The 18,712-nt window shown below is 40.4% G+C and overlaps 1 protein-coding gene and 1 long non-coding RNA gene across 5 annotated transcripts in view; one reads left to right on the top strand and one right to left on the bottom strand.

Moving 5' to 3' along the window:
- Window positions 1-5,190: 5,190 nt before the first annotated feature.
- Window positions 5,191-15,465, top strand: LOC128695194 (uncharacterized). The gene is made up of 3 exons (XR_008407966.2): window positions 5,191-5,325; window positions 11,760-11,837; window positions 15,328-15,465. It is a non-coding gene; the product is annotated as an uncharacterized lncRNA (long non-coding RNA).
- The window catches only part of Pxn (Peroxidasin), a 243,207-nt gene continuing 238,527 nt past the window's right edge, over window positions 14,033-18,712 (bottom strand). For 2 of the 4 annotated variants that reach the window (XM_070091297.1, XM_070091298.1), the window contains exon 31: window positions 15,327-15,556. In XM_070091297.1, the coding sequence (XP_069947398.1) occupies window positions 15,464-15,556 (93 nt within the window). In that variant the 3' untranslated portion in view covers window positions 15,327-15,463. Of the gene's footprint in view, window positions 15,557-18,712 lie in introns of all 4 variants that reach the window. The other 2 variants (XM_070091299.1, XR_011392793.1) reach the window with 2 other exon arrangements.

The raw sequence follows: 18,712 nt of genomic DNA, 5'->3' as shown, positions 1-18,712 counted from the left end.
GTCAGCATTTGCCAGAGTTGCCTACTAGCGGGTTGAGTACGATGTTCTCTTTCTGGCTTTTGCTTTTGCCATTCTGTCACCGTGTGGTACACTGACTATTCCAATCTTTGTACATAGTGTACATAAGTGTAAATATTTTTATATATCTAGTGAAGGAAATAAAAGTTATAGTCTGTCTGCTGAGTTTGTTTTGCTCCAAACCCATTATGACCAGGTCGCAGGCCATTCTTACCTGTGTTCGTAATACGGGGGCCTGTCCGGGATCCAGAGCTGGAGTTAGAGCTGGTCTTGGTATTGCTATCGCTTTTTGTATTACCTGTCAGTCTTGCTACTGTGTGTGTATCCTGGAAGTCGTACTGTGCTATTGCTGCTTGCTGTGTACATTGCAAACAATGTGTTACATTGGGTTAATGCTATCTACACAGGTGAGGCAGTTGGTATCTGAATATGCTCTCCTAAATTTGCCCAAACTATTTCTACAGCGTTGCTGGCGAATTGCTCGTTCCATTGGCACAGAATATCAACACTCACTGCTGTGCAGCTTTGTGACATTATTCGTCCCAAATTAAGGGTTGAAGCAACTATGGCGCACCAACCTGAGGTATATCCCGCTATAGGAGCTATTAATCGCCGATCTCCTCTTAGGTTCCTTCATAATGTGGGAGGGCTAACACCAGAGGAATAAGACCAGCAGTCTCGAGAAAAGCTGAGCTCTATCTAATGAGTTGGATGGACGAAAAAAAAGGCAGTTCCTCTATTGGTCAGTGCCTCAGTGGCATGCTACACGTGGAGGTGGAGGCCTAGTCCTGGCTATCAGAGCCCTTTTGGGGTGGGGGTGTGGCATACAAAGAGTATCGAGATCGAGATCGAGGACGACGAGAGCTGTCGTAAGATGGGAAGGAAGAAGGATAAGGAAGGATGGAAATAACTGGAAAAGGATGGGGAGGAGGGGAAGAGGAGGAATCAAGGCAAGTGGCCCAACCACTTTGGGACATGTGGTATAAAAGTACTGGAGACGTAGACAGAGAGGCTAGACTGATGTCATTGCTTGATTCACTAGGAGAGGATGGCGAAGGCAGCGGCAGGAGCTGGGAGTGTCAGAAGGCAGCAAGCAGGATGAGTTGGTTATGGTCTTAAACCGTTGGTGGAGTATCGGGTTGTAAGTAGGGAATGGTCTTTCTTCGCTTTGGTACGATACAGTGTTGTCTTGGAGATGTTGGATGAGTTCTAGGCTTGTCATGCTTGCAGGGTATAGCCTCGTGGTGTAGAATATGAGTCCTTTGTGTTTAACCCATGGTGTTCCAGGTAATCGACGTGAGCTAAGTAGAGAAGGCGGTGGTGGAGTAGAGGAAGGTGGTGTTGCTTCGTTTTCAACTTCAGTAGACGAATTAGAAGATGTTTCTGGTGGTAAGGCTTCTGATTGGTTGGATTCAGTGAGAGGTGGTGGCGGTGGAGGCTTCTCATTGGTCGTTGTTGGATTGACGTCACTAGTTGGTGGTGTTGATGGAACTTCTGCAGAAGAGTTGGCGATTAAGTTTTTGGTGAATTTGAGAATTTCTTCAGAAGGTGAAGATGCTGGAAATGTAAATGAAGGCATATTATTTAATGCAAATAACTCGTTGATGGTAGAGTTAAAGGATCCAGGTACAGCCATGTTCTGCATGTGAGCGTATAGTAAGCAGTAGTGGATCTTGGTTACGTCACATGTTGGAGGAGTGATGATGGTGGAGGCGGGCTGAGTAGATGCTTGAAGTAATTTTGTAGTGTTTGCTTGTATCTTTGCAATTGCTGCATACGTTGGAGTGTTGCTTGTAGGTTTTTTCTTTGCTGCATCTTGTGTTTTCTTCATAATATCCTTTCTTGTAGGACATTTTGCTGCCAGTGTATGGTGATCATTACTCTTGCAGTTTAAGCACGCTGGTTGTGATGGAGCAGCAGCGTTGCAGGAACTGAAGGTGTGTCCCTCACTACCACATGTAGTGCAGAACTTCTTATCTTTTACTGGACATGCTTTCGTGGTGTGATGGTATGAATAACAGTTCCAGCAATGTTGAATGTAGTGGTATCTCTCTGCTTCAATGTGACCAGATTTATTCCGCGGCCTCTCCTGCTACTCTCTCTAGCCTTAACTCTATCCATCACCAAGGATTACGTTTGTGCCTTGGTGCTTTTCGCTCTTTCCCTGTTGAGAGCCTCTATACAGAAGCGAATGTTCCATCCTTGTCTGATCGCCGTGATGCCCATTGCCTTCGCTACTATGTACGCTCTCACGATCTACACAATCCTTCCATTTATAGAATGGTCACCGATATTAGTAGACATTCTTTATTCGTTCGCCGCCCCTGTTTGCTCCGTCCCTTTTCTCTTCGCCTACATTCACTCTTGTCTTCCCTTCAGTTACCACCTTTATATGTTCATGTAGCATCTCACTTTTCCCTACCCCCCTGGGAAGTTCCAGCTGTTCGGGTCTGTTCTTTCTCACTCCCTTGCTCGAAAGCTCAACTGCCTACGGTGGCTTCCCGCTCTCTTTTTCTTGATCACTTCCACTCCCATTCTCATGCCACCGCTGTGTACACAGATGGCTCTAAGTCTTCAGATGGCGTCGGATTCGCAGCAGTGTTTCCGGACAGCGTCGTGCGGGGACATTTACTATCTTCAACTAGCATTTTTACTGCTGAACTGTATGCCATTCTTGCAGCACTTATTCGTATCGCATCTATGCCTGTGTCATCATTTGTAGTAGTCTCAGACTCCCTTAGTGCTCTACAGGCTATACGAAAATTTGATACATCTCATCCCCTAGTTCTCCGTATCCAACTTTGGCTACGCCGTATCTCTACCAAACATAAAGATATTGTTTTTTGTTGGGTCCCTGGTCATGTCGACGTACAGGGCAATGAACAGGCAGACACTGCTGCACAGTCAGCAGTACATGACCTACCAATTTCCTATCGAGGTGTTCCATTTCTGGACTATTTTGCTGCAATAGCTACCCACCTTCGCACCCGTTGGCAACAACGTTGGTCAACTCTGCTCGGTAACAAACTTCATTCTATTAAACCGAGCATAGGTTACTGGCCGTCTTCTTGTCATCGGTGCCGAGGTTGGGAGACCACTCTCTCCCGCTTTCGCATTGGTCACACTCGTCTTACTCATAGGTATCTCATGGAGAGGCACCCTGTTCCTCTCTGTGAGCAGTGTCAAGTTCCAGTATCGATTAGCCACATTCTGTTAGACTGCCCTCTCTATCAACGAGCACGCAGAATTTACCTCCAACGTCGTCTTCGTTCTACTACTCTCTCTTTACCTTCCCTTCTTGCTGATGGACCCTCCTTTAATCCTGACTCTCTCATTGACTTTTTGACAACGACTGATTTACTCCACAAACTCTGATGATACTTTTCGCACTCCCCTCAGCCCTTTCTAGTTCAGTCTCTTGCTGCCCTTTACCCTTTCACCATCCACTGCCCCGCTGTTATCCGTAACCTATTACTCATCCATCTCCCTTTTGCCACCTGATGCCCTCGCTTCCTTCCTGCCCTGCAGCGCTGTATAGTCCTTGTGGCTTAGCGCTTCTTTTTGATTATAATAATAATAATAATCTGCTTCAATGTAGGTAGGACTGATATAGTAGTAGTAGACAGCAAGACCTTCGTTCAGAGCAGTGGCAGCCATGTTCACGTCGGTGAAGGTGACCTTGAGCATGGACGTTGCATTTGGGATTTTTGTAATGCTGTCAACAGTAGCCCAAGTATTTTGCGTCTCGATGGATGACTTGAGTTCAGCAGTTGATTGAGAAGTCAGAATCTTGTCAAGTTTTTTAAGGAATACTGATTTCCTTGCCCTGAGGGCAGGAGATGATGTAACAGTAAACCCTTGAGCAGTAAGAGTAGTGGTGGCTTCTGTAGTAAGTAACTTCTCTGCTTCAGCATCATCGTGACACACAACAATGAATGCTTCTTTCAGTGACAATATGGTGTTGAATTTTACTTGCAGTGCTCCTTGAACAATAGTTGCAAGAGCAATCTTCGTTGAATCATCAACGGTACCGTTTGTTGGTTTGATCTTTACACGATCTGCGTAGCTCATCGTGTAAGTCAAGGCGAAGACGACGTTGATAAAGGTTCCCCTCCCCAACGGGGATCGTAGGGAGACAGAGTAAGGAGAGCTGCTATGACCTGCCTGGAGTTTACCTGGAGAGAGTTCCGGGGGTCAACGCCCCCGCGGACCGGTCTGTGACCAGGCCTCCTGGTGGATCAGAGCCTGATCAACCAGGCTGTTACTACTGGCTGCACGCAAACCAACGTACGAGCCACAGCCCGGCTGGTCATTAACCGACTTTAGGTGTTTGTCCAGTGCCAGCTTGAAGACTGCCAGGGGTCTGTTGGTAATCCCCCTTATGCATGCTGGGAGGCAATTGAACAGTCTCGGGCCCCTGACACTTATTGTATGGTCTCTTAACGTGCTAGTGACATCCCTGCTTTTCATTGGGGGGATGTTGCATCGTCTGCCAAGTCTTTTGCTTTCGTAGTGAGTGATTTTCGTGTGCATGTAGGCTGCCTTAGAACCAGCGAACAGGGTGGTATGAGTTTAACGATTTTTAGGGTACCTGTCGTTAAATCAGTACCTTGGTTTATTATCCAATTACAGGCGAGCCCGCCAAGTGCTGAGGCGATGTGGTTCACTCGCAGTCAGCATTTGCCAGACTTGTCTACTAGCTGGTTGTGTACGGTGCTCTCTCTTTGGAATTGCTTTTGCCATTCTGTCACCGTGTGGTGCACTTACTATTCCAATCTTTGTACATGGTGTACATAAGTGTAAATATTTGTATATATCTGGTGAAGGAAATACAAATTATAGTCTATCTGCTAAGTTTATTTTTCTCCAAACCCATTATGACCAGGTCACAGGCCATTCTTACCTGTGTTCGTAATAAGGAAACTTTAAGTTTCTATCTCTATTTACAAAGGAACTTTCGTTCCTTCTTTTTCATCGCCCAGCCTTGGGCAAGAAATCTTCCTCGTTCCATCGAGAAATCGGGTTCGATACGGCTCATGTTGTCAGTGGCCCTAACAAACCCAACAAAGAAATCTTCCTCGTACCATCGAGAAGTCGGGTTCGATACGGCTTATATTGTCAGTGGCCCTAACAAACCCAACAAAGAAAGAAAGTAAACACTTTTGGTTCATAGCTGAAGAACCTGGGTTCAACCCTGGCACGGGTTTAGCGCTTGGTTTTGATTATAATAATAATAATTCGCCCTGGCACAAGTGAATATGTTGGTCATGTCTCAGTACAAGTGTTGCCCGGTGCACCTAGCAGAAGGTAGGTACCAAGGTGCTACTTACTTGCTGGCTGACTTGTGGGTCACATAAATTCAAATTCAAATTCAAATTCAAAGTTTATTCTCTATAAGGATTACAATGCTGAGTTTACAGAAATTTGGTTATTGTGTGGTTTACATGTAGTAAAATAATGATTACAGTGTACCACTAGAACGCTTAGCATGGCTAGGCATTTCGGGCAGACTTAGTTTTATTCTTAATTGTAAAATATTACAAATTATGAGGTAAGTTGGTATTATGGCTAAGTGACTAAATACTAGTTTGTGAGTTTAGCAATGTGAATGCTTTTGTTTTGGCACAGTACATAGTTTCAGTATTGGAGTATCACAGGATTCATTATTTTAAGATTGAGATTAATATTTCTGTTTATGGTCAAATGGGTGAGTGAGTGTAAGTGTGAACCACCAGGTTGTATTCGTGTAGTTAGTTGACAGGGTGTATCAGGGAGATAAGATGTTTTCTAATGGTAGTTTTGAAGGTGATGAATGTGTCTGCAGTTCTAGAGTTCTCAGGTAGGGTATTCCATTGAATTTTTGTAAAGGTTTAGTCGGACACGGGGAATGTCGTAGAGATGTTTGTGTCTGGTGTTATGCCTGTGGGTTCTGTCACAACTATCAAGAAAGCATTTTAGGTCAAGGTTGATACTAGAGTTTAAGACCCTGTAGATGTAGATTGCAAAGTAGTAAGTGTGGATGTACTGAACAGGGAGTAAGTTTAGGTCTAGGAAGAGTGGGGGGGTGTGTTGCCAGGGATGGGATTTAGTGATTATTCTTACTGCAGCTTTTTGTTGGGTTATTATTGGCTTTAGGTGTGTTGCTGCAGTTGATCCCCAAGCACAAATAGCATAGGTGAGGTATGGATAAATAAGTGAGTGGTATAGTGTGAGAAGGGCATTTTGCGGCACGTAGTATCGTATCTTGGAGAGGATCCCAACCGTTTTGGATACTTTTTTGGTTATATGCTGGATATGGGTGCTGAAATTCAGGTTGTTGTCAAGGTATAAGCCTAGGAATTTGCCCCCATTATTTCTGGTAATTAGAGTGTTGTCAATCTTAATGTTAATTTGTGCATCTCCTACTCTGCTACCAAACATAATATAGTAGGTTTTGTCAGTGTTAAGCGTAAGTTTATTGGCTGTCATCCAAGTCGATATTTTGATCAGCTCCTCATTCACAATGGTGTTGAGGGTGGCAAGATTAGGGTGAGAGATGACGTAAGTCGTGTCGTCAGCAAAGAGAATGGGTTTCAGGTGTTGGGATACGTTTGGAAGGTCATTGATGTATATGAGGAAGAGCAGGGGACCAAGGACACTTCCCTGCGGAACTCCAGTATCAAGTGGCCGTGTTGCTGATGCTGTGTCTTTAATGGTGACATACTGATACCTATTAGTAATGTAAGATTTGAAATAAGCAAGCGCATGGCCTCTTATACCGTAATGATCAAGTTTGTGAAGTAGGATGTCATGGTCTACTGTGTCAAAAGCTTTTCTTAGGTCAATAAAAATTCCTAGTGGATATTCCTTATTTTCCAATGCTGTGTAAAGCAGATCTAGCATTTTTATGATTGCATCATTAGTGCTTTTATTTTTCCTAAATCCAAATTGGCAGGGGTTGAGTATGTTTTGTGCTGTTATAAATGAATATAGTCTCCTGTGCACGAGTTTCTCAAAGATTTTGGATAGCAATGGTAAGTTTGATATTGGCCTATAGTTGTTTAAGTCTGCTTTTCATATTGGTGTTTCTTGTCAATGGATTTCAGAATGGTGCTGGTTAGCCATGGGCAGCCAAGCTGTTTGTTTGTGATCTGTTTTGTTTTTATAGGACAATGTTTGTTGTATAGTCTAAGTAATTTGTTAAGAAAAATGTCTGTCCAGTCATCAATACCATTGGCCTTGGAGAATTCTGTAGGCCAGTCAACAGTCTCTAGGTCAGCTGTGAACTTCCTTACTGAGGCCTCGTCATGGAGTCTAAATGAGACTTTGTTGTATTCAAGTGGTGGTTTACTAATGTTTGTCAGGGGGAAGGTAGGGTAGTGGTCTGTAGTGCTACCTGTGATTATCCCTGATTTAAGGGGGGCTAGTATATTGGTCCATATGTGGTCTATTATGGTTGCACTTGTCTCAGTGAGCCTGGTTGGTTTAGTTATTGTTGGTATGAGAAGTATGTTGTTCATATTGTTGATGAAATCAGTTACAGGCTGATCATCTAGTAAGCCAAGGTTGATGTTGAAGTCTCCAGCTAAGAGAAGGTGGTGCTTATTCATTTGTCTGTTTGTTATTAGTGACTTTAATTTCTCACTGAAATTTGGGATGTTTGTGTGAGGTATCCGGTAAATGGCACCGATTGTTATAGGCGTCTTAAGGATTTTTTACAGTAAAATTAGCAAAAATGTATTCCCCATATTCATCACTAAAGCAAGTGGTGCTAATACAAGATAATTGGTTAGAGTAATAGATTGCAATACCACCCCCAACTTGGTTTGGTCTGCAGTTGTGAATTGCTGTGTATCCTGGTAGAGGGTAGATATCTATTGTGTCCTGCTTAAGCCAGGTCTCAGTAAGAATAATGCAGGAGAAGGGTGTCTTTAGTGATTCAAGGAGTGCTAGGAGGTCATCATAGTGTTTGCTTAAGGACCTGATGTTGTAGTTAAGTACTGATAGACTTTTAGCATTGTTTAGGATAGTGCTGGCTTGTGATGCTGTGTAATAAAGGCAGGTACTTTCCAATAGGTTTTGATTGGGTGTCAGATTATGGAGGTTTAGATCAGGGTCAACGTGATCAATCATCTTCTAGGTTTAAATTATGGTTATTTATATCCTGAGTTGTGTGTTGTGTTCAGTACTGATATCTGTGGTGGTAGGAAGTTTGGACAAGTATATAGCTAGAGTATTTTGGTCATGTAGAGTATAGTCACTACTACACATAATGAAGTTGATGTTGTCTATGTGTTGTGCTGGAATGAGCTAAAGTACAACTAGGTATAAGCTAGTAATATAAAAATACAAATTAAAAATAGAACAAGACTCTCACTTGTAATCGCACTAAGGTCTAATATAATGACTTTTGTGGAGTCTATGTTTTGAGCTAGAATGAGCTATAGTAAAATAGGTTTAATCTAATAATATAAAAATACAAATTAAAAATAGCACTAGTCTCTCACTAGTAATTGCACTATGGTCTAATACAGTGGACCCCCGCATAACGATTACCTCCGAATGCGACCAATTATGTAAGTGTATTTATGTAAGTGCGTTTGTACATGTATGTTTGGGGGTCTGAAATGGACTAATCTACTTCACAATATTCCTTATGGGAATAAATTCGGTCAGTACTGGCACCTGAACATACTTATGGAGTGAAAAAATATCGTTAACCGGGGGTCCACTGTATAGTGAATTTGGTATTGACTATGTATTGAGTTAGAATGAGCTATGGTACAACTGAGTTTAATCTAATAATATAAAAATACAAATTAAAAATAGCACCCATCTCTCACTAGTAATTGCACTATGGTCTAATATAGTGAATTTGGTATTGACTATGTATTGAGCTAGAAAGAGCTATAGTACAACTAGGTTTAGTCTAATAATATAAAAATACAAATTACAAATAGCACCAGTCTCTCACTAGTAATTGCACTATGGTCTAATACAGTGAATTTGGTATTGACTATGTATTAAGCTAGAATGAGCTAGAGTATAACTGTGATTAATCTAATAATATAATAAAGGCACAAGACTCTCAATTGTAATTGCACTAAGGTCTTATGTAAGTTGTTTACAAGAATTAGAGTATAATTAGATTTAAATTGACAGGATAAAATATACAAATTAAGGTAGCAAAAGAATAATAAAAAAATGATGAAAATAAAAATGGCAATGACTTGGTTATAATATGCTAGTAAGATGGTAGACAGGATAATATAAAAGTTGTAGTTGAAAATACTAGTTTAAAAAAGTATAGAATAAAAATGGTCAATAAAAGAAGTTTACAATAAGTTTGATCAATCTTTCTTTCTTCTTTCAACACACCGGCCGTATCCCACCGAGGCGGGGTGGCCCAAAAGGAAAAACGAAAGTTTCTCCTTTTACATTTAGTAATATATACAGGAGAAGAGGTTACTAGCCCCTTGCTCCCGGCATTTTAGTTGCCTCTTACAACACGCATGGCTTACGGAGGAAGAATTCTGTTCCACTTCCCCATGGAGATAAGAGGAAATAAACAAGAATAAGAACTAGAAAGAAAATAGAAGAAAACCCAGAGGGGTGTGTATATATGTGCTTGTACATGTATGTGTAGTGTGACCTAAGTGTAAGTAGAAGTAACAAGACGTACCTGAAATCTTGCATGTTCATGAGACAGAAAAAAGGACACCAGCAATCCTACCAACATGCAAAACAATTACAGGCTTTCGTTTTACACTCACTTGGCAGGACGGTAGTACCTCCCTGGGCGGCTGCTGTCTACCAACCTACTACCTATAAGTTTGATCAATATAGAAATATATTGAATGTATAGAAATATATGGAAATAAACTGTTACTGCACTACAGATCATTGATTTGATTTGATCTGATTATTAAATTATATGACTACATATAGCAAATTGATCATTTTGTTATATTATTAACTGTAATGTTACAAAATTGTAAAACTATAATGCTTCAAAATTGAAATGTTCAATACACAAATAACCCGCACATAAAAGAGAGAAGCTTACGACGACGTTTCGGTCCAACTTGGACCATTGTGACTTTGTCACAATGTGACTTGATATTGTAAATTGTTTACAGTAACTCTTACCATTAAATTTATTATAGCTTAGATAGTTTTAAGTTATATTTAAGCCTTATAATGCTCTGCATACAAGGGGCTTTCCACATGTACACCCCTCTAGGAAGGTTCCTTGATGTTGGTGAGGGGCTCTTGATTTAGGGAATTGGATCTGTGCTCCAGTTCCCCGAATTAAGCCTGAATGCCTTCCACATCCCCCCCCCAGGTGCTGTATAATCCTACGGGTTTAGCGCTTCCCCCTTGATTATAATAATAATAATAATCCACATGTACACCCAACTACTATAATACCTTGTAAAACTATGTATCATGTCCTAATAAAATATTATTATTATTATTATTTTTACTATAAGTCACCTTGTATGACTTATTGTGGGCTTAGCGCTTATTTATGATTATAATAATATGTTACCATGTATGATAATTTGTGTAACTGTATTTATGTGTACCTGTACCTAAATAAACTTAAGAAATAAATATTGGCACAGGGGCCAGGAGCTATGAATCGACCCCTGCAACCATAATTAGGTGAGTACAGGTACACATAAGTTTAATTATGATACACAGTGTAAATTACCTAGCAGGATAACCCAGAAAATTCACACAAAGTGACATATTTCCTCTGGGGTACTGCTGTATCTTAGATTATTGGCACACATAACTGCGATAAAGCACCTCAGTTACTGGGAACGCTTGAAGTTCCTAGACCTGTACTCCTTAGAATGCAGGTGGGAGAGATACATGATTATATAGACTTGGAAAATCCTAGAGGGATTAGCACCAAAATTGCACATGAAAATCAATCCCTATGAAAGCAAAAGACTCGGCAGATGATGAAAAGCAGGGGTGCCACTAGCACGATAAGAGACAACACAATAAGTGTCAGGGGCCCAAGACTGTTCAACTGCCTCCCAGCCTACATAACCTGGAGTTTACCTGGAGAGAGTTCCGGGGGTCAACGCCCCCGCGGCCCGGTCTGTGACCAGGCCTCCTGGTGGATCAGAGCCTGATCAACCAGGCTGTTACTGCTGGCTGCACGCAAACCAACGTACGAGCCACAGCCCGGCTGATCAGGAACCGACTTTAGGTGCTTGTCCAGTGGGGAGATTACCAATATATAAGGGGAGATTACCAATATATTCCTGGCTGTCTTCAAGCAGGCACTGGACAGGCACTAAAAGTCAGTACCTGACCAGCCAGGCTGTGAGTCATATGTTGGACTGCATGCAGCTAGCAGTAACAGCCTGGTTGATCAGGCCCTGGTCCACCATGAGGCCTGGTCACAGACTGGGCCGCAGGGGCGTTGACCCCCGGAACTCTCTCAAGGTATACTCCAGACCCTTCAAGGGGCCATCCTAGGAAAGGTTGGAGAGATGGGGTAAAGGAGTTTTGTATGCGAGGGGCTTGGACTTCCAACAAGCATGCGTGAACATCTTAGACAGGAGTGATTGGAGGCGAATGTTTTTTATGGCTTGATGTGCTGTTGGAGTGTGAGCGAAGCAGCATTTATGAAGGGAGTTAGGGAAATTGGTTAGCCAGACTCAAGTCCTGGAGTTGGGAAGTACAGTGCCAGCAATCTGAAGGAGGAGTGAATGATGATGAAATTGTTTCTTCTTTTTCAGGTCACCTTGCCTCAGTGGGAAATGGCCGATGTGTTAATACAAAAATAACAATAATGATTTATGACATCTCAAGAGGAGGTAAGGAAACAAAGATGTATGGGACAAAAAGAAAGATTATTTTGTAAACATTCTTTATTGAGTCAAGAATGAGTACACAAGTTTCTCTTTACACTTTTAAATCCCCCGGGTTTATAGCCACCAAGCATATACAGTATAGGTAACATTGGGTTGATCCTTACAAACACATTTCTGCTGTGGGAGCTCCTACAGTCCCATATGGAATACATAATACCTCATTCACACCATTATTCACCTCTCTGTCCTCAACATGGTCCATCTGCATGTTTTGCACTCAGCATAAGGACTCCACCTTCACTACTGCTTGTTAAGGTAGTTTGCTTAGGTCCAACCTCAGCTAGAAGTTTAGCATAAGTTCCAGACACCAGTCATTTGTTTGTGATAGTATAAAAAAAAAAACTCTACTCTCTCTCATGGTGCTGTATAGCCCTTGTGGCTTAGCGCTTCTTTTTGATTATAATAATAATAATCTCCCTCATGGTAAATGATGGCATAAGCTGACAAAGGGAGAAAAATACTACAGTAAGCTGTTATAAAGCTGGTCTCTATATAGTAATACTATTTTGGGGGGAAGAAGCAACTAAAAAAGTACATTAAAAATTGAATACCATGTGCTGTGAAGGCCTTTTTCACATGCTATTCAATTTTGGGTGAACATTTACAAAAAACTGCACTATATATAGATCAGCTTTATAAGAGAGCTGACTGCATGTTGCAGGGAGAGAACCTTGATTACTGTTGCAAAGTTTCAGTCAGGGCTGAACTTTTTCAAAGCCTCTGTTTTTTTGTATACTTGACAAAGTTCAGCCCTGGACAAAACTTTGTAGCAGTAACAATGGTTTCCCTGCAGCATATCTTATTCTCTTTTCTTCACACTGGATCATTTTTCTAGCAGTTGCTGATATACTATACCCAGTGTAAGGTCATCTTTGTGAATATTGTAAAGTTTGTATATGGTCCTGCTAATTCCAATAGTGGCTCCATTTCATTTGAGGGCTCTGTAGACACTCCTTTCAAGGAATTTTCCTTGACACTAGTAATGGACTCTTGATCTAAAGAATTGGATCTGCCCTCCCCTTATATTAACCTGATTACTTCCCATTACCTAGGTGTTGTTTAACTTCCCCATGAATATTATAATTTGTGTGGTCTGGGAGATGTGTTCTGGCAGTCCAGTCTGACTACCATCATCCTGTAGTTGCATCAAGGGTCCTGGGAAGACCCAGTTTCTTTTGCCTTCCCGAGCTGTTTCTAATGTTGACTGGAGTTTTGGGCTTTACTCCTAGTTGACATTGAATGCAACAAAACTACCTTAGTGAGCAGTAGTGAAGGTATTTCTATGCTGAGCACTATACACTCGATGGACTGGAGGGCCAGATGGGCTCCCCATGAAGTAATGTATTTTTCAAATCAAAATGTTATAGAAGCAAATGTTTTGTCCTGTAATAAGTTATTATATTTTTTAAAATAATCTTTGATACTGTATTACTTTAAATAATATACATGAGTAATTTTGAGTACAGTACAAATATCCATGAATTCACAATATCATTGATGCTTTATTAATTATATTTCAAAAACAATTTTCAGGATTATACCACTGTAGCCTCAGAGTCACATTATTATATACAGTACTATTTGGGCGTTAAGTTAGTTTCACTACAGCTACCCAAAGTACACATCCAGTAATATACACATTTCATTATCCTGAATAAAAATCGAGTTCCATTTCATACTTGCAACTAGCTACCTCAGTAAACTTCCTGTATTTTATATAGTACTATGTATAATTTTTCCCGTCTGAAATGGGAAAGTTTAAGCTTTAGTTATAACAAAGTTAGTGTTTGTTTATATTGTTAAAAGCCTTGGTGTTAATTTTTCTTAAGAAATACTATATAAGGTCTCTGCTTAATAAGTTTTATTTATTGTTATACAAAAAGTCATGAGGTATTCTTGAGAAAAAAAATGGTTCTTACATCTAGATTTAGATGGTTAACAAAGAAAAAGTGCTTGTCAGTTAAACTGGCTTTCTCTGTTATTGTTTTATACAACATGCATGTACTGATACAGTATTGCTTGTAAATAAAAATTCAGTCAATTCAATAAGTGTAGTACAAGGCAGTGCCCTCTCATTTAATGTTGGCAACATAAAAAAAAAAAAAAAACACCAACCAAATATCAGTTATAACACTGCAGTCACTTTTATTTTCAGTCACTTGTAATATCATGGTTCTCATTTTTTTTTTTTTTTAAGAAATTTGCAAATGCAAAGTAGCAAGAATTATATTCTAAAGACCATCATCATCCTTGAATAGCCTTATCAGAAGGTTTCTTTCTACAGATTCATTATTGGCAATGATTCCAAGTCTAAGACTTGATTTTTACCATTTTAAATAGTGAGGTAAGGAAAGTACAGTACTGTATACAAATTTCAAAAATCATCAAAAAAACAATCCATGGAAAGAGAGAGCAAATGCAAAAAAAGGTTTATAAAAAGTATAGAGTGTAGTCTGATGACATTTGAAATGTGCTGACAATGTGTGTTCTCTTTTAAAAAGTTTACATTATTATTATTATTATAATCAATTAAAAAGTTTACAAAATATTCTTATAACACTATTGGCAGTGAATGGTATTATGGTAAGTAATAAATATTATAGAGATAAAATTTAATGTTGATAGCACCATATAAGTAATGCTACAAAGTCATTAAAAAAAAAGAGCATAGGCAACTGAGCTGTCTTAGAAAATAATGATAACTGGATAATGAGTTTATTGCTCTCACATGAATACACACAACAGTATAAATGTCAGAAATGAAATTTCATTTGAATAGCACCATATTAGTAATGCTAAAATGTCATTAAAGTAAGCAGAGCTTAGGTAACTGAGCCATCCCAGAAAATGATGTGATTGATTAGTTAGTGTGTTTATAACTCTCATGTCGATACACCTAACAAGTAGACATACATGATTTCCTACTGACTAGTATGCAAGCACAAGCTTGGCCAACACTACTTATTTTATAACAGTGAAATGGTTCCAGTGGCAGTGACAAGCAGTATGCGGGCAGTGCTCAAGTAAAAGAGAAATAGGAAAAAGGATGGAATAGTAATAAGCTAATTTTAGTTTTATACTGAAGTTTTAAACTTCTGTAAGTAGTTTATCTGTTACCCTATGCCTGCTGTATTCAACACATTATTTTTAACAATGTTCATTGTATGTAATTCAGGGACTAAATTTGTGAAGATACTCTCAAAAGTTTTGTGTATGTTATGTCTATTCCTTATCATAAGAGATCACAGTCATATTTGAAATCTATGCACCCATTTTGCAACCTTTGTTCCAGATGAATCTGAACTTACATTCATAATATATTACACAAAAGCTGAATGTGTTCTAAAAAATGTGTCAATAACAGTGCAAGTGTTTTTCCCATTGTACGTTAGTTAATCAACACAAACACATTCATTATCTTTTTCTTTGGCAGAGGATGTATGATCATTTCATGTCAACAGCTTCTGACAGCAAATTAGGAAATGAGTAGTTCAGCAAGAGGACGAGCACAGCACACCTCCACGAAATGGAAGCAGATAAAAGAAACGAGTATTACAAGCAGATATGCCTCAGCAGACAGGACAACACTGATCTTTTCTGAGCACTGGGTGGTCACATGTTGCAGGTGGACACTCAGTTACACGGCACTGAACATTTCCTCTCTGGAAAGATGGATATTTCAATTTAAAAAGGTATGTAATAAAATATAGAGGGCAATACTAATATGTAATTCATTAATGTTAAATATTTAAAACATAAAACGTATTACAGTCATTAGCTTAGGTTATACTTTGTCATAGACAAATAACCCTCATGTAGGAGAGGAGGAGCTTGCAATGATGTTTCAGTCCAACTTGGACCATTTACAGTCACAAACAGAAGGAGAGAAGGAGGCAGTATATATAGGCCAGCTGACAGGGACAGGACAAGAGAGAGATAACAGGAAAGGAAGTAGTAGTAGTAGTAGTGGAGTCAGTCAAAGACCAAGAAAGAGGAGCACTGCAGGAGAGCTAAGGGCCCACAAACAGAAAGAACAAAAATGGGGGGTAAAGAGTAAAGGCCCAAACACCCAAGGCAGTGCTCCTCTTTGGCCTTTGACTGACTCCACTACTATTACTACCCCTTCCTACCGCCTCTCTTGTCCTGTCCCTGCGGCATTGTATGACCCTTGTAGGTTTAGCGCTTATTTTTTATTATAATTGTCCCATCCCTGTCAGCTGGCCTATATATACTGCCTCCTATTAGTGTGACTTTGTAAATATTGCAAGTTGGACTGAAACATCATTGTAAGCTCCTCTCTCCTATTTGCATGTTATTTGTCTTTGTTTCAGTCATGGTATTGTGCATTTTTGTTCTTTATACTTTGTCATACAGTACATATAAATAAGATGTGTGGGCTATGGTATTTTATTAATGAAGACGTTTTGTCTACCAGGGACTTTATCAATTTATTCGGAGATTATTGTAATTAGGGAGAAGTGCTAAATGCAGGGGTCATCCAGTGCTTGGGGAATGGGAGATCAAATTCAATTTAAGGAAGGGAAGGCCTAATCCAATTCTTCATCCAAGGCACTGGACTTGTCCCTTCCTACCTTGGATCAAACGTCATTACCTCCCATTTCCCTTGCACTGTATGACCCTATGGGTTTAGTGCTTCCCCCTAAATTTAATAATCTAAGAGTTGACAAAGTTTCTGGTGGACAAATGACTTCATTAATAAAATGCAATAACCCACATATTGTGTCTTATTGACATATTACCTGGAGTTTACCTGGAGAGAGTTCCGGGGGTCAACGCCCCCGCAGCCCGGTCTGTGACCAGGCCTCCTGGTGGATCAGAGCCTGATCAACCAGGCTGTTGCTGCTGGCTGCACGCAAACCAACGTACGAGCCACAGCCCGGCTGATCAGGAACTGACTTTAGGTGCTTGTCCAGTGCCAGCTTGAAGACTGCCAGGGGTCTGTTGGTAATCCCCCTTGTGTGCTGGGAGGCAGTTGAACAGTCTCGGGCCCCTGACACTTATTGTATGGTCTCTTAACGTGCTAGTGACACCCCTGCTTTTCATTGGGGGGATGGTGCATCGTCTGCCAAGTCTTTTGCTTTCGTAGTGAGTGATTTTCGTGTGCAAGTTCGGTACTAGTCCCTCTAGGATTTTCCAGGTGTATATAATCATGTATCTCTCCCTCCTGTGTTCCAGGGAATACAGGTTTAGGAACCTCAAGTGCTCCCAGTAATTGAGGTGTTTTATCTCCGTTATGCGCGCCGTGAAAGTTCTCTGTATATTTTCTAGGTCGGCAATTTCACTTGCCTTGAAAGGTGCTGTTAGTGTGCAGCAATATTCCAGCCTAGATAGAACAAGTGTCCTGAAGAGTGTCATCATGGGCTTGGCCTCCCTAGTTTTGAAGGTTCTCATTATCCATCCTGTCATTTTTCTAGCAGATGCAATTGATACAATGTTATGGTCCTTGAAGGTGAGATCCTCCGACATGATCACTCCCAGGTCTTTGACGTTGGTGTTTCGCTCTATTTTGTGGCCAGAATTTGTTTTGTACTCTGATGAAGATTTAATTTCCTCATGTTTACCATATCTGAGTAATTGAAATTTCTCATCGTTGAACTTCATATTGTTTTCTGCAGCCCACTGAAAGATTTGGTTGATGTCCGCCTGGAGCCTTGCAGTGTCTGCAATGGAAGACACTGTCATGCAGATTCGGGTGTCATCTGCAAAGGAAGACATGGTGCTGTGGCTGACATCCTTGTCTATGTCGGATATGAGGATGAGGAACAAGATGGGAGCGAGTACTGTGCCTTGTGGAACAGAGCTTTTCACCGTAGCTGCCTCGGACTTTACTCTGTTGACGACTACTCTCTGTGTTCTGTTAGTGAGGAAATTATAGATCCATCGACCGACTTTTCCTGTTATTCCTTTAGCACGCATTTTGTGCGCTATTACGCCATGGTCACACTTGTCGAAGGCTTTTGCAAAGTCTGTATATATTACACCCCTCAAGGAAGGTTCCTTGATGTTCGTGAGGGGCTCTTGATTTAGGGAATTGGATCTGTGCTCCAGTTCCCCGAATTAAGCCTGAATGCCTTCCACATCTCTCCCCCCAGGCGCTGTATAATCCTCCGGGTTTAGCGCTTCCCCCTTGATTATAATAATAATGTATATATTACATCTGCATTCTTTTTGTCTTCTAGTGCATTTAGGAGCGTAACTTGTACTTGGGTGTATAGTGATTGGGAAAAGTCTTAATGTGAAAGAATGTAGTTGTATAAGAGTAGCCAGTCAATCAGGTGAGGCGAATGCAGTGTTAGGTTTGGAAAGAATAAGCCTTGCTAAGACTTATGAGACTGAATGATCCAAAATTTTTAGAAATAGTACTGGTAGTGGGTATTACTGCTGATTCTAAATATAATATGCCATGACAGTTGCTTTCTTTGTTAAGTCTTGTCTCTAGTTAATTCATAAGATAGTTCTTGGGCTTCAATGTATAATGCTTGCATAACTGTCATCCATCTTACATGCATATACATGTATCTATTCTTTGATTCTGGTATCTATTCTGGAAGCTTCTCCTACATAAACCTTGTCACATCCTTCACAGGGTAAGGTATAAATGCCAGCATTAGTGTTTCTTTTTAACAAGGTCTTTTATGGTGTTTGGTGAAATGTTGGTGATCCTGACATCAAAAAGATGGCAATAAATTTAAAGCAACAAATATGAGCTACAGTATTACTTACATAAAAAAAACACCCAAGCATGGAATCGTTGGGGGTCTTAAAAGCAAGTAGGCTTTCCTTCACTCCCGTGTCTC

This window comes from Cherax quadricarinatus, chromosome 35 (assembly GCF_038502225.1).
Source record: "Cherax quadricarinatus isolate ZL_2023a chromosome 35, ASM3850222v1, whole genome shotgun sequence".
Taxonomy (NCBI): domain Eukaryota; kingdom Metazoa; phylum Arthropoda; class Malacostraca; order Decapoda; family Parastacidae; genus Cherax; species Cherax quadricarinatus.
Note: the sequence above shows the minus strand (reverse complement) of the source record. Positions and strands in the feature narration are given on the sequence as shown.